At 40.9% G+C, this 15,793-nt stretch overlaps 1 protein-coding gene across 1 annotated transcript in view; it reads right to left on the reverse strand.

Annotated features, from left to right (window-relative positions):
* The window catches only part of COL14A1 (collagen type XIV alpha 1 chain), a 167,747-nt gene that overhangs the window by 26,806 nt on the left and 125,148 nt on the right, over positions 1 to 15,793 (reverse strand). Inside the window, exons 36-39 of the mRNA XM_077808839.1 lie at positions 13,190 to 13,243; positions 12,523 to 12,618; positions 6,976 to 7,029; positions 4,740 to 4,793 (exon numbers count right to left, since the gene is read on the reverse strand). Coding sequence (XP_077664965.1) covers positions 4,740 to 4,793; positions 6,976 to 7,029; positions 12,523 to 12,618; positions 13,190 to 13,243 — 258 coding nt within the window. The remainder of the gene's footprint in view (positions 1 to 4,739; positions 4,794 to 6,975; positions 7,030 to 12,522; positions 12,619 to 13,189; positions 13,244 to 15,793) is intronic.

The raw sequence follows: 15,793 nt of genomic DNA on the forward strand, positions 1-15,793 counted from the left end.
ACTCTAATTTCTTCTTTTAAAAAGAAACTACTGAAAGCTACGAAAAGGAAAGAAATATAATTTTTAAAAAATCTTGGATAAATAAACCAGGGATAAAAGAAAAAATCGACAACCTGGGGGGACGGGGGTTTAAACTTAGTATTGAATAAAAAAATTAAAATAAATGTCAATGGGAAGCAAAATCAGAGACCCTTATCAATAGATTTTAATAATGATTAGAAGCTCTGAGTATTAGAAAGTAAGACGAAGCAGAAAGGAAATAAACGTGAACTGGAAGGGGAAAAAATCTATTTGGAGTTAAAGGACGTTTTAAAATTAACATCATATTGGCTATGATTCAGCAAAATGCTTAGTCACATGCTTAAATCCCACTAATGCTAGTGGAATTTTTCAAGTGCTTTGATGAATCAGGTCCATTATGCCTCAAGCATTTTAATTAATAATAAACATTAAAAAGAAAGTGATGGCCAAGCTAAGAAAAACACGGAAAACATCAATTCTAGTATAACTTTAGTTTCACAGTATAGGCTGAAAAATAGTTTCAGAGCTTGGCTTACAGAAGGAAGTTTGACAAAGAAAACATTGTACAAAAAAGTAATTTACTTCTTCATAACTTTCCAGTGCCCCTTTGCTGTTGCTGGAGTGACATCTGTCAGAGTGACAGAATACTCCATTGCCGATTAGCCTTTCCTTCAGACAGACTGTGCAGTGAGGTTACTGGACTGGATCACCACTTTCACAGGACTTTTATGCCAGTGTAACTCCACTGGAATCCATTGAGTTACACCAGCATAAACTAATACAACAGAGTGGAGAATCAAGCCCATCATGCTGTATGTACAACATCAGAGTCTGTTGCCACAGAAATCACTGTAGCATGACAATATAGCACAAACACCCAATGATAGGCCTGATTCTATAAGACCCTCAGAACTTCCTGAGAAATAAAGAACTGAAGAACAATCATCTAGTTCATTTTCTCAAAAGAGGGGAAACTAGACACAGGAAAGAATTATGATCAGTATTTAAAACTGAGAATTTATTTAACTTCCCACCCTTATTATAGACCACGCTGGAGCTATCTCCAGAATAAGAGTTAATCGCCTTTCCCCTGACTTAATCAAAGCCTTTGTCTATGCCATCCTTTTTTCTCAAAAATATCCCAAGTGGTAGCACCAGTTTAAAAACTACTGTCTGGCACACAAGGGATCGAACTGGGCATCTCTGGAGCCAAAAGGATAAGCAGCTACAGCTTGAGAGAAAATGGCAAACCTGTCTAAGTGGGGCTGTAGCAGCCTCATACTTCTAGGGATTGGGCACAGAAGAGAACCTGTAACACATACACTAGTGGGTTACACAGACAAGTCACTGGAGGCCACTAGCATTTTTAGCACCATGTCACCTAGACTTGCTCTGAGCAAGGTTAGACAAAATGGTGACAAGAACACATGGTCACGGAAGCCTTAAAAAACTAGTGCTCTCCCCAGTACTGAAATTGCAGCTGAACCAGTGATAACAACAGTGAGAAGTAGGGGGAGGGGGAAGGGGAAGGCCAATGCAGACACAGCCAATGGGAAGGTGCTAAGAGAAGCTACAAGATTGTGAGGTATTAGAAAAACAGAGAGGTATGTAGTATACAACATAGAAAAGGGAATACACTTAGAATAAGATTGAAAAGAGGGCAGGTGATATGAAGTCTGGTTGTCTAACATAATACAGCAATATTTGTGATCTCATATGTTTGATTCGTAATTTAGTTGTATACTTGGAAACTTAGTTCAAAATGCTGGTTTTGATCTGAACATAACTCAGCACAAATCTTACTCTTTAAAAAGTCTCTCCTTTTTTTCTTAATTTCACAGGGAAACCATCTATTGCCCCAAACACTACACTGACTTCAGTGGAACTACGCACGGGCTTAAAGTTAAATGTGCTTAAGTGTTTGCAGGATTGGGGCCAAGATCTGTACCACTGTACAGATCCTGAAATAACAGGGCTGAGCTCAATGCCAGAAGTCCAAAGAATGAAGAAGAAAGAAGCTCCACAAGCTTCTGAAGTTACAGAGTTTCATAGCTATTTTCAAGAAAAGCTCCTAAATATCCAGAAGAGAATGTAAATCTTGTTTAAAGGAAACTATAAGTCCAATTTAACTACGTACTTGACCTGTACATTGTACTGAATTACTAATAATCAGGTAGGGATTCTTTTGCAATACCTGGATTCAGTGTACCTAGCAGTATGAAACAAAAGACTGATCAGCTGCTGCTTTATAAGTCTAACTTATAGAGGTTTCCAAAGACACAGGTGAAAGTACCTAGAGGTTTAACCAAATAAGTTAATACTAAAATCCATAAGTTAATACTAAAATCCATATCTTGGTTGCTAGCCAGAATGTAAATATCCCTCACAGGCTCACCATAAGCAGAAGAAAGTTGATCACATCTTTCTAATATTATGTAGTTCATTCTTAGTTTAACAGCGTTCACCTTTTCACCGACTCTTTTACCCATGTTTCATTTTTAAACATTTAAGAAAATAACGTACTGCCAGATTAAGAGTACTGGACACAGAAGACCTCTATTTGTACCAAATAAATACATCAGAAATAGCATAGGCTTCCTTATTGTTATTCCAGCATTTCTCAACCTATTCTGGAGAGCAATAAAGTAACCCATTTCTGTTCCTTGCTTCTCTCTTGAGACAACCAACAAAGGTGCTAGTTAGTGCCAGCTGTAATCATGGCACTGTTTGTGACATGGACATCTATGTACTAGATTGCTGTGTCACTGGACTGGCTGTAAATTAAACTAATAACAATTTTGATTCCCCCACCAGTGCACAAGAACTATCAGGTATAAATCTAAAACTATTATATAAATAGATCCATATTATTATTATTATTTACCAGGCCCACCGAAAGCAATTCTGGACCCCAGGGCAGAACAGTTAATGGGCCCCTAGAAAGGGATGGCTGAGGTTTACGACACTACATTTTATCCTATTGATAACACATTAGAACCCACTATACGAAAGTTGTGGCTTTGCTTGATGTAGTTAACTTTTTTTTCCCTGTTACAGCACCAGTATTAAACAAATTGTGAGCCAAAATATAAGATGTAGAATTTGTTATTTTGAAGGACATATTTAAATTAAATAAATACATTATGGAATGAACATGGAGAGAGTCCAGCAGAGGGCAACGAAAATGATTAGGGGACTGGGACATGTGACTTATGAGGGGAGGCTGAGGGAATTGGGCTTATTTAGTCTGCAGAAGAGAAGAATTGGGGGGGAATTTGATAGCAGCCTTCAACTACTTGAAGGGGGGTTCCAAAGAGGATGGAGCTAGGCTGTTCTCAGTGGTGGCAGATGACAGAACAAGGAGCAATGGTCTCAAGTTGCAGTGGGGGAAGTATAGGTTAGATATTAGGAAAACCTATTTCACTAGGAGGGTGGTGAAGCACTGGACTGGGTTACCTAGGGAGGTGGTGGAATCTCCATTCTTAGAGGCTTTTGAGGCCTGGCTTGACAGAGCCCTGGCTGGGATGATTTAGTTGGGGTTGGCCCTGCTCTGAGCAGGTGGTTGGACTGGCTGAAACCCCCAGGTTGAGAAACACTGATCTAGATGAGTTGAAGCACCCCCCTGGAAGACCTCTGCATAACCTAAATTTGGGCATAGTCAGTTCTCAGAAAAGAAGACAGAGGGGACACCTGATAAGTGTTCAGATATATTAAGGACTGTTATAAAGAGGACTGATCAGTTGTTCCTCATGTCCACTGAATGTAGGACAAGAAGTAATGGGCTTAATCTGCAGCAAGGAAAATCTAGGTTAGATATTAGGAAAACTTGTCTAACTATACAGGTAGTTAAGTTTTGGAGTAGGCTTCCAAGTGTTCCATCATTTCTTTTAAGAACAGGTTGGACAAAGACTTGTCTAGGGTGGTCTAGGTTTACTTGGCATGGCCTCAGTGCAGGGGACAGGACTTGATAACTTTGCAAGGTCGCTTCCAGCTCTATATTTCTATGAATCTGATTCCTAGCCATCACCGCTCTTGAGGCAGAGATCCACATCTCTCTCCCTTCAGACCAGAAGTTTAGGCTTGCAGTGCCTCTGCACCTCACTGCAATTTTCCAGCAGGTCTGATCAGTGTCCAACACCTTTGGTTAACTCTTTGTCCAGGGACTATAATGGTGTACACCAGTTACCAATTAGTCCTCACAATGCAAACTGCATTTATTCTTAGGGCAAAAGCAGTTCAGAGAAAAGATATAAAAAACTATAAAATACCCTAAATGCATGCTAAAAGATTATCAGAGGTCACCCACAAGACCAATATAGGGCTCTGGTAGGAATCAGTCTTTCATACCACAGAACTGGGTTTGCCCCTTTGGTTACAAGTTCCTTTCTGTTCTTAGATCAGGAACCAGACCCCAGCTAGGGCCTTTTATCTCCAGTCTCTGGGAACAGGTAATCATCGGCCAATGACCCTCTCCACAGGGCACAGCATCAAAAGACTGGGGTTTTGCATAACTTCGGTCGTATTATTTACATTAATCACTTCCCAGGCATTCCCCAGGAAAGCCAGATAACACTTTTTGTCCCAAAAGTCTGTGCCTGCCTGGCACATTTCAATATAGTTGTTTGCACTCCTTAAACTTCCCAGGTCTCACCTGTCCCAGTGCCATCACTGATGGAATGGAAACACTTCAAATGAGAAATCTGTTTGTTTCACCTTACCCTTTGACCTTGAGTTCCATCCCGTCCCGGTGGTCCTGATGCTCCTGGGACACCCTATGAATGATAAGAGGGCAAAAGATCAGAGTGGCAGCAACCCCTACACTGTATAGTGCAACCCCCTTTATCTGACATGACATCAAAAGCCCTGGGATAAATGGGGCTTCAGATACTCAACAGGATGACTCATGGTAGGGCCATGTCTATGATTCAGGTGAGGTGGAGCTTCAGTGAAATAAATAGGGCTTATTAATATGCACATGCAATTAACCTTTTCCGTTTTTATATCTTATTTAAAAGCAAATAATGTCTACAGATGCTTTGTATTACTCCAGTTTTATACCAGTGTAACTCCATTGAGGTAAATCAGATCCTTAAACTAAATCTTTATTTCCATCTCTCTCTCTTTCAGTTTTTGTAAAGGCATGAGTTACCATATTGTCTGAGCTCAGTGCAGTAATAGCAAAGGGGCAAACCCTTGATCAAGCATCCAGCCCAAATAAATGAGCTATGCCTGGCAGAGTTCCACAGAGTTCAGATGAAATCCTCCCACTCCTTCCACTGGCTGCCTAAAGGCACTGGCATTGATCCCAGACCATTACTGCAACCACAGGCATAAAAAACGATCCAGAAGGCTGGAGAGATTGATTTATGAGGAAAGATTATGAGAGCTAAGTATCTAGCAAGACTAGAAGTTGGGGAACCTGGTAATAGCAGACAAATATCTGAAGTGTGTAGACATCAAGGAGGGAAATGATTTATCTTGGTTGGTTGGTACAAGAGATATAAGCAGGAGTAATATGATAAAACTAAGAAATGAAAAATTGAGGCTACATATCAGAAAAACTGACTTCAGCAAGAGTTGTGGGCGCTCAGCAGCCCTCAGCATTTTGCAAGATGGTCATAAGAACATAAGAACAGCCAGACTGGGTCAGACCAAGGGCCCATCTAGCCCGGTATCCTGTCTTCTGACAGTGGCCAATGCCACATGTCCTAGAGGGAACTGACAGAACAGATAATCACCAAGTGATCCATTCCCAGCTTCTGGCAAACAGAGGCTAGGGACACCATCCCTGCCCATCCTGGCTAATAGCCATTGATGGACCTATCCTCTATGAATTTATCTAACTCTTTTTTGAGCCCTGTTATAGTCTTGGCCTTCACAACATCCTCCGGCAAGGAGTTCCACAGGTTTACTGTGCATTGTGTGAAGAAATACTTCCTTTTGTTTGTTTTAAACCTGCTGCCTATTAATTTCATTTGGTGACCCCTAGTTCTTGTGTTATGAGAAGGAGTAAATAACACTTCCTTATTTACTTTCTCCACACTGGTCATGATTTTATAGACCTCAGTCATATCCCCCCCTTAGTCGTCTCTTTTCCAAACTGAAAAGTCCCAGTCTTATTCATCTCGCCTCATATGGAAGTCGAGAAAAATTGAGTGCCTGATTTGTAAATGGCAATTAAAAGAGCCTCCCTTAGTAATCATAACAACTGCAATATGCAGGACTGTGGCGGTCAGCAGGATGGATTTGCAGCAATGGGGTTCCTGAACAGTGGTGGGGTGATAGACAGCATGCATATTCCTATTTTGGCATCAGTCCCCCTTGTAACAGGGTACATCGAGAGAGGACTACTTTTTCTATGGTTATGCAAGCGTTGATGGGTCACTGGGCATGCTCCATCAATTTCAACATGGACTGGTCAGGGAAGGTACAGATGCATACATCTTTAAGAGCATAGGAGTGAGGTTTTTAAGGCCCGGCTTGACAAAGCCCTGGCTGGGATGATTAAGTTGGGGTTGGTCCTGCTTTGAGCAGGGGGTTGGACTAGATGACCTCCTGAGGTCCCTTCCAACCCTAATCTTCTATGATGCTATTACAGGTTCCCATGGGGATATGTAGATATCCACCTACCAGAGTTCTGCAAATCAGGTAGTCAGATAGCTTGCTCACAGTTGCTCTCATAAAATTGCACCTCAGATTACTTGTGGGTACACAAAGAGAGGCTGGCTCTTCAAAGTCAGGCCCTAAGTGATTTGCCCACGGGCACACAACCAATCAGTGACAGGGCCACAATCAGATCTCAGAGGTTACTGATTCCAAATCCCTTGCAGATTCAGCTGCACCACAGTGCCCCTCAATATCTTTGAATATCTGCTCTGCCCAACACAAGGATGGCAATTCCACATTCAGATAGGTCTACTAAATGCTACATTAAAGCAATAATATAGGGAATACCTGCTGGCCAGGGAGACCACGATCACCCTTCTCTCCTTTTTCACCTGGTGTTCCCTGGAGATCAATAATCACACATAGTTAAACAGATAAATTGCTGGACGCCTCCTATTTTCAATTGTTCTTTTCAAAACAATGTGAAAAAAATTAACTACAGATTCATTTTTCCTATTAAAGAATATCCAAAAATTGTATCTGCAGTACTGGTTTGCAAAAATGTAAATTAAATCTTTAGAGATATGGAAAATAAAGAAAAGGAAACTCTGATTCAAAAATGACTGTCAAATTATTGTTTAACAAAACCTTTAACAAAATGGAAACTAGGGCTGCCAAACCATTAAAAAAATTAATCACGATTAATCATGTGACTAAAAAAATTAATCACGATTCATTGCACGATTAATCGCACTGTTAAGCAATAATAGAATGCCATTTATTTAAATATTTTTGGATGTTTTCTACATTTTCAAATATATTGATTTCCACTACAATGCAGAACACAAAGAGTACAGGGATCACTTTATTTTTATTACATATATTTGTGTTGTAAAAAAACAAAAAAAAATAGTATTTTTCAATTCACCTCATTCAAATACTGTAGTGCAATCTCTTTATCATGAAAGTTGAATTTACAAATGTAGAATTATGTACAAAAAATAACTGTATTCAAAAATAAAAATGTAAAACTTGAGAGGCTACAAGTCCACTATTTCTTGTTCAGCCAATCACTCAGACAAACAAATTTGTTTAAATTTGCTGGAGATAATGCTGCCCACTTCTAGTTTATGTCACCTAAAAGTGAGAACAGGCATTTGCATGGCATTGTTGTAGCCGGCGTCACAAGATATTTACATGCTGGATGTGCTAAAGATTCATATGTCCCTTCATGCTTCAACCATCATTCCAGAGGACATATGTCCATGCTGATGACGAGTTCTGCTCGATAATGATCCAAAGCAGTGCAGACCAATGCATGTTTACTCAACATCTGAGTCAGATGCCACCAACAGAAGGTTGATTTTCTTTCTTAGTGGTTCGGGTTCTGTAGTTTCCGCATCAGAGTATTGCTCTTTTAAGACTTCTGAAAGCATGCTCCACAGCTTGTCCCTCTCAGATTTTGGAAGGCACTTCAGATTCTTAAACCTTGGGTCAAGTACTGCAGCTATCTTTAGAAATCTCACATTGGTACCTTCTTTGCATTTTGTCAAATCTGCAGTGAAAGTGTTCTTAAAATGAACAACATGTGCTGGGTCATCATCCAAGACTACTATAACATGAAATATATGGCAGAATGCGGGTAAAATAGAGCAGGAGACATACTATTCTCCCCACAAGGAAATTAGTCAAAATTTAATTAACGCATTATTTTTTTAATGAGTGTCATCAGCATGGAAGCATGTCCTCTGGAATGGTGGCCGAAGCATAAAGGGGCATACAAATGTTTAGCATATCTGGCATGTAAATACCTTGCAATGCCGGCTACAAACATGTCATGTGAATGCCTGTTCTAACTTTCAGGTGACATTGTAAATAAGAAGCTGGCAGCATTATCTCCCATAAATGTAAACAAACTTGTTTGTGTTAGCAATTGGCCAAACAAGAAGTAGGACTGATTGGACTTGTAGGCGCTAGATAATTTTACATAGTTTTTTTGAAAGCAGTTATGTAACAAAAAAAAATCTACATTTGTAAGTTGCACTATCATGATAAAGAGATTGCATTATGGTACTTGTATGAGGTGAATTGAAAAATACTATTTCTTTTATCATTTTTACAGTGTAAATATTTGTAATAAATATAAGATAAAGTGAGCACTGTACACTTTGTATTCTGTGTTGTAATTGAAATCAATATATTTGAAAATGTAGACAAACTTCCAAAAATATTTAATAAATTTCAATTGGTATTCTATTTTTGAACAGTGCGACTAAAAACGTGATTAATCGCAATTAATTTTTTGACTTAACTGCGATTAATCGACAGCCCTAGTGGAAACACATTCTTTTCCCTGTGAGTGAATCTGCTTCTCTTTGACGCTCAGGGAAATGTCCTATAGAGATGAAATCAACAGAGTTCTATAGAAATTAAACAGGTTTCTATAGAATATACATGATTAATTACAAAGAATATCCTTTCTATAGGATGTTTTTAACCAGTCAATAAAATTCCACAGCAGGAATATAATTCTCTATTAAATGCTATAGAAAGGATTGGAAATTATTCTTACAGCCCATATATTCTTTATTATATTCTCTGCTAAAATAATCAAGGATATATAATACTCCTGGGAGAATTCTGTGCCAAAAAATTAGAAATTCTGGACACATTTTAAAATTCTGCATATTTTATTTGTCAAAATAACACAATATAATCACACCAGTTTCAATTATTTTGGTAATTTATTTCAAAATACCTGTCAGCAAGTATGTCTGTAACAACACAGACCAAAAAAAAAAAAAAAATCAGGAAATGTTTTTTGACAAATAGATTCCTTACTAGGCATATTAATACAGAATTCTGAGCAATAATTCATTTAAACTACAGTACAGAACCATATTTCCTGCACTCCACACTCCTGAGAAGAAGTGCAAAGGCTTGGGGCAGTCAGGGATAATGGAGGAGCTGAGGGAGAGGGAAGTAATTGCTGGGAAGAAGCCTGGGTATGAACTTGAACGGTTGTTGGGTATGGGTAGGAAAAGTATGGAACAGGTTATTTTGGGGGGCAGGGAGGGATTGTTAGGGAGCATCCCCCATGGAGACCTTGGCTGACCCCTAGCCTCTCCTATTCAGTCAGGCACATCTGCTCCTGTCCCCAGGTGTCCCTGTACCCCCATGTGTCCTTGCACCCCCATCTACATGTGTCCCTGCACCCCCACTCAGACACCCACTCCCCCCATCCCCATGTGTCCGTGCACCCCTTCCCTGTCCTCATGTGGCTCTGTGCCCCCACTCAGCCACCCCCCATGTGGCCCTACATCCCTCCCACATCCCCATGTGTTCCTGTACCCCCTCAACCAGCCCCCACCCTTCATCTCCATGTGTCCCTGCACCCCATCCCCATGTGTCTCTGTGCCCCCACTCAGCCATCTCCCTTCCCCCTGTCACTCTGCACCCCCCATGGCCCTGCACCCTCTCAGCCAGCCCTCTCCCCTCATCTTCATGTGTCTCTGTGCCCTCTGGCCCCATGTGTCTTTGTGCCCCCACTCAGCCATCCCTCTTCCCCCTGTAGCTCTGCAACCCCTCCGCCCATGTGAGCCTGTGCCTCCACTCCCATTCAGCCCCTGTCCCAGTCTGGCTTCACCTATGAGCCCCTATCTGATCCCCCAGCAGCCCCACGCTGTCTGTCTCCCCATATCCCCTATCTCCTGACCTGGCCCAAAAGGCGCTGTGAAGAAGGCAGGTTCTTTCTCTTTCCCTATCATGGCTGGTGTTTGCCAGGAGCAGCTGCTCTGTTCTAGCACCACAGCACCCTCTGGTGAGCTAAAGGTGGAACTGCAACAACTTTTCAGCAGAAGCTATTTTCTGCAAAAAAAAAACAAAACTGTGCGGCACGTGAAATATGTGTGCGCGTAGTGGTGCAGAATTCCCCCAGGAGTAAATATAAGTCTGTGAAAGGGAACACTCATTGCCAATGCCACCAAGTGGACAGGCAGGGCTGTGGCAGGCTTTTTTCTTTTTATGGCACTCCCCTTTTTATGGCCACTCTGGCTCTGCAAAGATCTGCCCCTTCAGTAACTCAGCCCTCTGGCCAGGTCACACATTCAAGTCCAACCCTTTCAGGGTATATGTAGAGGGTCCAATAACAGGGTAGATTTCTGGATTAGGCAAGGGATTGGCTTCCCCTTAACTTGGGGCCTCATGGTTCAGACCTTCTATCTTCAGGGATCTCCCTCAGCTAGATTCCCCATTCCAGGGAGAGGCTTCTAGAGCTGGCCCCTCCTTAGGGGCAGGTAGGGGAACCTGGGCTGACCCTCTCCAATGGGTCTCTAACCTTCACTGAGTCACAAATCCCTCCTTTGATGGCTTGGCAAGGTCATTACAGCCAGCTTTCAGCTCCTGCAGTGCTCTTTCCCAGGAGATCAGAGCCCACCTCAGCTGTCTGCAAGCTACTGAGCTACTCTGCTCCCCTGTAAGCTCCTCATCTAGCCTGTGCAAGCTTTACAGGTGCAGCGGGGAGAAACATCTGGGCCCAAAGCAATTCTGTAGACCCTTCCCTTCCAGTGTGGGGTTTGTACAGCCCATGACAAGGTGTTAAGAATAATTTCTATTGAAACCTGTTTAATTATATTACTGTTTTGAATCCTATAGGTTGGTTAAAAAATTCTGTAGAAAGAACACTGTACTCTATTAAATTTGTTTAGATTTTTCTACAAGGAAAAGGTGCTGGGTTGATAGTCCTTAAGGCCTGTGTATATCCATCCACACGACATTTATTATTGTATATTTTAATACATTATATATTATCTATTTTTATAAGTAGATGTGCAGAATTCAATGTTTTTATAATTTCAACAGATAATATTGATGTTTAATTTTAAACATTTTTTTGCTATTTACATTTTCACAGTTGCACAAAAATTATGGGTTTTAAGTTGCTTTTTTTCAATTTTTATCAATTAACATAGTCGCAGGAAATTATCAGAGGGCCAGACAATGGGGAGGTCAGACAATCATCATCATCTAATGAGAGTCAATGCTGAAATTCAAAAAGTTAAATCTTTTATAACCATTAAAACACAAATTGCCAACATCCCAAGTCAAAATGTACGCAGTAAATATCCTTAAATCAAACTCTAATGAGTTCTCCAGCAGCATTTTTCTTACTTTGTCAGCCTGTAAATTTCAGTTATTATGGATGGAAATATTTTTTCATCAGTTTGTGTGTGTGCAGCAGCATTTACTGATATTTACTGATAAAAATCTAATCCTTCCAAGCCTATTTATAAGACAGCATGGGCATTGGAAGTGTAGGTTTTTTGCACTGCTGATGTGTCTCAACATTGGTATTGAGAAACCAGCCCTAAAATAGTATTTCTGGCTCTATGCCTATCAATTCACTCCCTGGCCTCTCTGATGAGGCTGCCAACAAGTGTACCAGTTCGTGCCAGTTAATTTAGGTGATTGAGGTGGTTTTGGTATGTGAACATCTCTCCACTAGGGACTGCACAAAGTCACAAAAAATCAAATAACCAAAAAAATACTATGTTCTAAGTGTTCCTGCCACACACTCCAGCTCGCAGCATTTTTAAAAACTTTTATCTAGATTTGGGTCTGACCCAAACACCTGTGGTCCAAACTGTCTCAAGGTTTAGTGAACTTCGGATCCCAATACATATCTGACTGTTGGAGCTGGCTCCTATGCCGATCGCAGGTTAAACCCAAATCCATGATCCAGACACCTCAGATTTTGGTGAATTTCAGATCTGGATCTGGACTTTGTATCTCAGTCCTAGCTCTAGTTTTATCTAACCTTTTGGTACAACCTAATGTACGGGTTCTGGCAAACTTCTGTGACAAAATTAAGACCACAGTTGTTCATTTAGGACTTACTGGAAGCCCTTGAATAGAAAGTCCACTTGGCCCTTGGGGTCCTGGATGCCCTTGGGGTCCTGGAGCACCAACTTCACCACGAGGTCCATCTAGGCCCTATGACACCAAAAGGGAAAACAAAGGCCACAAGTTTAACTCCTACTGTACATAAGAAGGAAGTGTCTGTGTGCAGAATTAAATACCAATAGATTCAACAGCACCTAAAATATGAGTTAACGTGCTGACAGGACAATAAGGCTCCTATTTACAAAGGCCTGATTCCTTTAGGCATGCAAAAAGCCACAAATATATGCTGACAGCAGCAGCACTATGCATTTTACTGCCCCTGACCCAGAAACAAACATGATGTGTAGCCAGTGTGATCCAGGAGACCTGGACGCTGTTCACCCAACAAGCACCAATGGCATCTGGCTACACCCTTTCCTCAAGAACATCAGAGAAGTGAGCTGTAGCCCATGAAAGCTTATGCTCAAATAAACTGGTTAGTCTCTAAGGTGCCACAAGTCCTCCTTTTCTTTTTGCGAATACAGACTAACATGGCTGCTACTCTGAAACCATTCTAGATTTAAGCTCATTCAAAAAAAAGAAAAAACTCTAGATTTAGATACACACAGACAAAAGCCAAAAAAAGGGAGCATGTTACAACGGTTTAGTGGTGGCAGATTACCTTTGGACCTTGATCACCATGATGTCCCTTTGGGCCTCTGACACCTGGACCACCCTGTAAAGCACACGATTAGTGTTAGCAGAAAAGTGAATCCCACCAAAAAAAAAAACAAGTTCTTTCTTCTTCCTGAATCATATTGATTATTCTATTCTTGTAGGCCCCAATTCAGGAAAGCAACCCTACTCAGGGAACTACCTAGGTGTGTGCTTAAGTCCTACGAATTCATTGGGGTTTAAAGCATACGCTTAATAGCAGTCCTATGTAGGGATGGACTTGAGCTCAGGAAAGTACGTAAGCCTGTACCAGTGCATTATAATGCACTAGCCTATAATGCACTAGGATCAAAATGTTGCTGCAGGCAGTGACCCACCTGGATACACAGGTCAGCTTTTTTTCTTATTGTTAAAATGCTCTCCACATCTGCTCTTTCCAATATCATCACACTGGTAAAGGCAGACTTTCCAATGATTCTAGTAACATTTTTATCAAATAAAACCCCCGAGAGACCCATTGTGTTTGCTATGGTTTAATTTCAGAGCCATTCAATTTCTCGCTCCCCATTTCTCCTTTTTTGCTTTCTTCACGGATACCTGAATCTTTTAATCACTTGTTAACCAATTGCAGTCTAAACCTTTTGTTAACAGTATCGTATGGGACACTGGAATTGTGCATTTCTAAGGATGACTGCCTTGAATATTTTTCTGATATACATGCAAGACGTGTCTTGCCCTCTTGGATGATTTTAAAGAAATATTTATTTTTACTTTTTTATATTCTTGTAATAAAATATTCACTGATTGTCTCTCTCTACCCCACCCTTGGGATAATGTTTATCTTTTTACAGTGTGAGCATTTCAGGGCCGGGCCAATCTCTGTGTCTGTAAAGAATCTAGTACAATTAGACATCATTCCTCCCCAGGGTGTGGGGAGGTGCTACAAAATATCAAATAGATAATAAAACAATATAGCAAATGGGACTACTAAGAAGATATTGGCTTACAAGCCAAGCCAAGTAATGTTCACTTTGAGGGGCAAGAAATCAGTGTTCTTTGACACACAAAGTCAATATATGCATTATGACATATCAAAATTATATTTCAGGTATGTTAAGCTTGCAAAATCAAGCACTCGTAAATTAAGAAATGCTAGAATTAAAGCTGTCTCTGCAACTTTACTTCCACTTCCTTGTGTGTATACACCACAAACATCTTTAATTACATGATCACATACTATTTTCCCACCCTCATCCTCCTTTGCTCCATGTCTCCCCAGTTCCACTCCCTCATCAGGTCCACATCCCAGTAACTGCCTTTCCACCCCCTCCCTGGCTCCTCATCCCGATCTTGTCCAGCTATTTGCCTGCTGCCCCCCTCTCTAACCAGGCTGGCTTCTCATAACCTGCCCTTCCATCAGGCTGCCTTCTCCTCCATGCTGTTTAGGCACTAGCCGGTAAGGGACTGAAAGCACGGGAGAGAGAGTCTCTCTGCTCTCAGTTCCTGTACCCAGTGCCACAGTGGCTTCCAGAAGGAGCAATTGCATGGATAGTCCTGGTCAGCCTCTGAAGCCTGGGGATGGGGCATACTCAGCCCAGATGAAATCTTCAGAGAATTTCACTGAAATTCTAAAAATTCTAAAGAGCTTGTGTGAACTGAGATTTTCAGAGGCTCATAATTAGGTCAAATTTGGGTGAATTTTCACAGGAACAACAAAAGACATATCCCTGACAGCAGGGCAACACTCTTATCCAATTTCAAGTCCTTGCTCTAAAGAATGGAGATGCTAGAACCTCTCAGTGAAACAACCGTAAGAATTTTTTTAAACATAGTCAAAACAACATGCTTTTCCCTAGTCTCATTCTGAGAAACAGATGACATTTTTTGGATAAAACTTAAAAAAAACAAAAAACAAAAACAGCCTGAAGCAGACACATATTTATAGATTTTGTGGCCAGAAGGGACCATTGGATCTACTCTGATCTCCTATGTAACACAGGCCATAAAAATGTCACTCAGTTATCCCTGTTTTGAGCCCAAGCACTTGTGTTTGAGACTAAAGCGTATCTTCCAGAAAAGCATCCACTCTTGATAAGAAGACATCAAGAGCGGAAGAATCCAGCATATCTTTTGGTAGATTGATTATTTGAACAATCACCCTCACAGATAAAAATTTTTGCCTAATTTCTAATTTGAATTTGTCTAGCTTCTGCGTTAAGGCCGTTGGTACCTGTTATGCCTTTCTCTGCTAGATTAAAGATCCCTTCAGTAGTCAGAGTTTTCTCTCCATGGAAGTATTATCCACTGTAATCAAATCATCTCTCAGTCACAGCCGGTTCTAGGGCGGATGAGCACAGCTGTCACCCTAAGTGCCAACTTCCAGGGGGCACTGAACTGCTGCTGTAATTGGCTGGCCTTTTTTTTTTTTTTGGCTCAGCCGCCTGGGGCCGGGAAAGCCAAAAACATTTATGCTCCTGTTCTGAAGCCTCTTTTTAATAGACTAAACAGACTGAGCTCTTTAGCCTCTCATCGCAAGGCATTTGCTCCAACCCTCAAACATTTTTCAGGCTCTTTTCTGCACCATCTCCAATTTTTCAACATCTTTTACAAT

Source organism: Eretmochelys imbricata, chromosome 2 (genome assembly GCF_965152235.1).
Source record: "Eretmochelys imbricata isolate rEreImb1 chromosome 2, rEreImb1.hap1, whole genome shotgun sequence".
NCBI classification, from domain to species: domain Eukaryota; kingdom Metazoa; phylum Chordata; order Testudines; family Cheloniidae; genus Eretmochelys; species Eretmochelys imbricata.